Source organism: Manacus vitellinus, unplaced genomic scaffold, assembly GCF_001715985.3.
Source record: "Manacus vitellinus isolate BGI_N305 unplaced genomic scaffold, ASM171598v3 scaffold_150_pilon, whole genome shotgun sequence".
Taxonomy (NCBI): domain Eukaryota; kingdom Metazoa; phylum Chordata; class Aves; order Passeriformes; family Pipridae; genus Manacus; species Manacus vitellinus.
Window position 1 is genome coordinate 101,391 of NW_021939069.1, and position 5,233 is coordinate 106,623.

The 5,233-nt window shown below is 62.3% G+C and overlaps 1 protein-coding gene across 1 annotated transcript in view; it reads left to right on the forward strand.

Moving 5' to 3' along the window:
* The first annotated feature begins 32 nt into the window (after window positions 1–32).
* The window catches only part of ESPL1 (extra spindle pole bodies like 1, separase), a 14,136-nt gene continuing 8,935 nt past the window's right edge, over window positions 33–5,233 (forward strand). Inside the window, exons 1-12 of the mRNA XM_029958411.1 lie at window positions 33–997; window positions 1,290–1,394; window positions 1,692–1,812; window positions 1,943–2,079; window positions 2,568–2,782; window positions 3,051–3,293; window positions 3,751–3,895; window positions 4,012–4,156; window positions 4,318–4,457; window positions 4,536–4,670; window positions 4,879–4,998; window positions 5,141–5,211. Of these exons, the coding sequence (XP_029814271.1) occupies window positions 62–997; window positions 1,290–1,394; window positions 1,692–1,812; window positions 1,943–2,079; window positions 2,568–2,782; window positions 3,051–3,293; window positions 3,751–3,895; window positions 4,012–4,156; window positions 4,318–4,457; window positions 4,536–4,670; window positions 4,879–4,998; window positions 5,141–5,211 (2,513 nt within the window). The 5' untranslated portion in view covers window positions 33–61. The remainder of the gene's footprint in view (window positions 998–1,289; window positions 1,395–1,691; window positions 1,813–1,942; window positions 2,080–2,567; window positions 2,783–3,050; window positions 3,294–3,750; window positions 3,896–4,011; window positions 4,157–4,317; window positions 4,458–4,535; window positions 4,671–4,878; window positions 4,999–5,140; window positions 5,212–5,233) is intronic.

The following is a 5,233-nucleotide window of genomic DNA, read 5'->3' on the forward strand; positions in this document are numbered from 1 at the left end:
GCTCCGATCGTGTGTGGAGCAGCTGGGCCGGGAGGGTCCCCCCTCCTTTGGACCCCCCCTCATGGCCCTGGCCCAGGAGGCCGCCAGGGGCTACCTCAGCGTGGTCCCGAACCCCCCGGACCTGTACTTGGAGAAGATCCTCTTCCACTTGCTCAGGAACGCCGTGAATTCCCGCTGGAGGACTGGGAATTCCTGCTGGGCTGTGGCTGAGCTGCTACGGGAGCGACTGCGAACCTACACCCCCCTCCAGGACCCCCCCAAAGACTTCACCACTGTCACCTACAACACCTTCTGTGTCCTCTGGAAAGGGGCAGCGGCCCTGGCAGGGCCTGACCGGCCTTGGGAAGAGGGAAGATCCCTGTTTTCTGCCCAGATCCGTGCCCTGCGCTTCCTGCTGCTGCTGGAGCGGGATGGGGGGTCTCTGCCCCCTCTGCAGCCCCCCTTCTTCACCTCCCAGACAGCCCAAAAGGCAGCAGCAGCCTCTGCCCTCTATGAGGCCGAGAGGGCTCCCTGCCCTGTGTTCCTGGCCCGGCAGCTCCGGGAATTCCTCCTGGAGACTCTCCGGGAGGAAGCCCCAAATCCTCCCGGGATCCAACACTCCCTGTGCTTCCTGGAGCTCACCCTGGAGTGCTCCAGGCACCTCTGCAGGGCTGGCAGGTTCCACGAGGCCCTGAAGGCCCTGGAGGAGGTCAAGGCATTCCTGGGGCGCTCCAAGGAGGATTTGGGGGCCCCCCTGGCGCTGCTGGAGGCTGGGATCCAGCTGGGAAAGGGGAGGTCCCCCCCAGGGCCCCTGCTGTCCCAGGCAGCTGCAGCGCTGAGGGGGGAGGGCTCAGAGAGGACCCTCAGGGTGCTGCTGGAGGGGGCCCGGTTTGTGACGGCCCAGCTCGGGGAGGTGACGAGGAGGAGTCGGGAGCTGCCCTTCGGCCTCGAGGACCTGCCCGGGCTCTGTGCCTTCACCGAGGGGCATTGCTGGGCCCTGCAGCGGCTGCTCGGCAGGGTGAGGGACTGGGGGGGCTGGGAGCGGGTCTGGGGGCAGCTATAGGGGGGTGTAACCCTGTTTTGGGGTTGGGGTTCACTTTGTGTGAACCCTCTGTGTCCCTCTCCGGTGTTCGTGTCAGCAGGAGCAGCTCCAGGAGCTCCTGAACCTCCAAATCCCACTTCCCTCCTTCCCTGCCCTTCCCAGGTCCATCCCAGCAGCTCCCAGAGATCTTGCAGCTCCTGATCCCCATTTTTCCCATTCCCAGGTCCTGGAGCTCCTGCCCTCCCTGAACCCTTCTTTCCCCCCCCAGGTGCCCCCCGATGCCCTCAAGCAGCAGGTGACGGTGAAGCAGCTCCTGTTCCGGAGCCTCCAGCTCTTCTCCAACACCATCCACGACACCTTCCAGGGCTCCCAGGTACCCCCAGGATGGACCCCCAGGACCCTTGGGGTTGGAAGGGGGGCTTCAGTGTCCCTGAGGATTTTCTCCCTTTGTTGATGGGATTGGAAAGGGGAGTTTGGGGTGCTCAGGATAAGACCCTTGGGGTGCTGGAAGCACCTTGGGGTTGGAAGAGGGGGCTGGAGGTGCCCTGAGAGGGTTCTGGAAGCTTCTCCCCTCCTTGGTGGGGTTGGAAGGGGGGGCTCAAGGTGCCCTGGGGGTGGTTCTTTGGGGGCTGTGGAGGTGACCCCTTTGCTGACCCCCCTGTCCCTTCAGCCCTCAGGGTGGCTGGGGCTGGCCCAGGTGAGCAGGAGCTGCACCCGGAGCGTGACCTGGATGGTGGAGGCTCTGGGGGGGCTCCCCGAGACCGACAGGGCCAAGTTCCTCGATGTCACCGGTCAGTGCCACCAAGGGGGAGCCCTTGTCCCTGTCCTGGGGGGCTGTCTCTGCACAGCTGGGAGGTCTCAGTCCCCTTATGGGTGGGGAGGGGGCTCTCTCAGTGACCTTGGGGGTCCCTCTCCCCACAGCCTCGTGCACCTTCAAGTTGGGCTTCGCCTTCCAGAGCCGGAACCTTCTGGAAGAGGCCGGAGCCATCTGCGAGCCCTTCTGCAGGGGGGTGGGGGAACTGGGGGGCTATGGCTGCCCTGACACCCCCCCAGAGAGGGTACGGGGGGCTGGGAATGGGGAGGGGGACAGTGGAGGGTTTGGTCCTGGAATAGCCCCTATTCCCAGCTCCGAGCAATTCCCTCGTCCTGGGTGGGACAGGATGGTCTGAGTGAAGGGAGAGAGGATGGGACCAGCTTTTCCTCCTGGAATAACCCCAAATCCCAGTCCTTCCTTTGTTCCAGGGTGGGAAGGGAGACATGAGATCATCCCAGTGAGGGGAGGAACTGAGAGGATAGGAATGGCTTAGCCTCTGGAACAGCCCCAATTCCCAGGTTCCCTTCTCCCAGGTGGGAACGGGATACAGGGATGATACTGGGATTCCTACCGGTGACGGGAGGACTGGAGAGGATGGGATCGGGTTTTCCTCCTGGAACAATCCCAGTTCCCACCTCCCAGCCCTTCCCTTGGCCCAGGGCAGGTTGAGGGGGATACAGAACCCCTGGAATTCCCTCCCCACGCACCTATTCTCTCCCTGTCCTCCCACAGCTCCACAAGTGTTTCCGGATGCAGGTGGAGAGCTGGAAGCGCCTGGGGCGGCCGGAGCAGGCTCTGGGCTCAGTGACCACGTGGCTCCTGGCCCTGGCCCAGCCTGGGGGGGTCCTGAGGGCCCAGCCCGGGGGGCTCCTGCACGAGCCTGTGGGACTCTGGGCCAGGATCAAATCGGAGGCAGCCAAACAGGGCCGGGAGGAGCTGCGGCTGCGGTGAGGGGGAACTGGGAGCGACTGTGGTGGGACTGGGAGCTGCTGGGAGGGACTGTGGTGGGGACTGGGAGCTGCTGGGAGTGTGGTGAGGCCCTGCAATGGATTTCCCAGAGGATACCCCATCCCTGGCAGTGTCCCCGGCCAGGCTGGAGCTGCCTGGCATAGTGGAAGTTCCCAAGGCAGAGGGTGGGATGGGATGAGCTTTAATGTCCCTCCCAACCCAACCCACTCCATGAATCCATGAAAACAACAGGATTTCTTCCCCCAGGACCCTCAGGGACTCCCTGGAAGGCCATTCCCTGGACAGGGCCACCCTGGTGTCCCTCCTGCTGGCCGAGCTCCAGGCTTACAAGTGCCTGAAGTGGGACACGGGGCCGGAGCGTTACAACGTCCTGTGTGACCTCCTGGAGCTCTGCCCCGAGGACCCCGGGGGGCTCCTCCCGAGGGCTCTGGGGCTCCTGGAGCTGGCCCAGGTCCTGTGCTACCACAGCTTCGCCCCCCACACTGACTGGTGGGTGCCCTGGGACCACCCCCACCCCAAATGCCCCCCCGAGAGTGGTGGAGGCACCGGAGGGTTTCGGGTTTGGGGTTTTGGGGAGAGGGTTGGTGGGTCTGGGTTGGGGGAGGGTGTTGGAGGGGGGGAAGGGCTTTTTTGGGACCCTGGTGGGGTGGGAAGAGCTTTTCCAGGACAGATGAGAAGGTTGGGAAGGGTTTTTTGGAACTCTGATGGATTGGGATGAGCTTTTCCAGGCCCATCTTGTTGAGTGTCCATCTGGGAACAGGTTTTTTGGGATCCTCTGTCCCTGTTTGAGGTCTCTCAGCCCCATGGTGTTTCTAGTGTTTCTTTGAGGTCCTGGGGTGTTTCCCTCCCTCTCCTGTGGATCTCCAGACGTTTTTGGGGCTGTTCCTGATTCTCCTGTGGAGTTCCAGGGATTTTGGGAGGGTTTCTTGACCCCTTTTCCCGGCAGCTCCGCACTGGATGCGACCCGGGAGGCCCTGAGGCTGCTGGAAAAGGTGCCCCAGAATTCCCAGAACCGAGATCAGCTCCTGGATGAGAAGGCCCAGGCCCTGCTCTGGCTCCACATCTGCACCCTTGAGGCCCATATGGAAAAGGTTTTGTGGATCAGGGGCTCGAAGAGGCTGTTTTTTCCCAGGATTTCAGAAAATCCCGGAGGTCTGGGTGTGTCCTGGACCCATCCAGAGCCTCCTGTGGTGTCCCAAATTCCCAGGGCATGGAGAGGGAGCAGAGGGGGAGGACCCAGGGCAGCAGGAACCTGGAGGAGTTTGAGCCCAACGACCTGAATGCCGAGGGAAGGGCAGGAGAGGAGCTGGATCCACAGGATGGGATCAGCTGCACCCTGGACACCGACAGGGGTGAGGGGGCTGGGGCTGGGGCACCAGGAGGGGTTTTCTGGGACCCTGGAGGGGTGGGAAGAGCTTTGCTTTTGGGAAGAGCCAGGTGTCAGCCTGGGAATCCTCCTTTTGGCCCTACCTGGCTCTGTCCAAGCTCTCTTATCCCCTTGGTGTCCCCTCAGCTCTGACCAAAAGCCTGGACGAAGCCTTTTCCCTATGGAAGCAGCTCCTGGAATCCCCTGGCATTCCTTGTGTTCGGAGCCTGGAACAAACCGTGACCTCCCTGCACCTCCTGGCCACCCTCTACAAGCTCCTGGCCAAGGTGAGACCCCCAGGACCACCGGGAGACCCCCCCAGGAGGTGGCTTTGGGGTGTAACCAGTGGATTTTGTGCTTCCCAGCCCATCCAAGCCCTGGAGAGTTTCCTGCTGCTCCGATCCTTGTGCCGGAACCTCAGTGACACTCCCGGCACTGCCTGGGCCTTGTCCCACCTCACCCGCCTGCTCCTGCAGCTGGAATGTCCCACCCATGCCCAGGTGAGCCTGGAACGACCCTCTGGAATGGTTCAGTTGATCCCTGAGGTCCTGGTGTTCATCCCAGTGTGGCATTCCCAGGTTTTCCTGGAGGAGCTGGAGTGTGTCCCACAGGAATTCCCAGCAGCTCCTCCAACATCCTGGGAATGACCAGGTCGGGATTTGGATAATCCCTGAGGTCCTGGTGTTCATCCCAGCGTGGCATTCTCAGGTTTTCCTGGAAGAGCTGGAGTCCATCCTGAGGGAATTCCCAGGTGGAGATGAATCCCAGCAGCTCCTGCAACATTCCTGCCTCCTGCTCCGGAGCCACCTGTGCTGTGTCAGCCAAAAAGTAAAGCCAAAAGGGCTCCTTTTTGCCCCAAAAGTTGTGGGAAGAGGGAGTTTGAGGGGTGCAGAGACCCCCCAAAAGTAGGACAGGAGGGAATTATGGATGTGGAGGACCCATGCAATCCCTGAATCCCGATTTTTCCTAGATGGAGGAGGGGCTGTCCCTGCTCCTGCAGGTTCTCCAGAGCCCCCTGGCCCAAAAGGCCACCAAGGGCTGGTACCTGCTCCAGGCCCAGGGG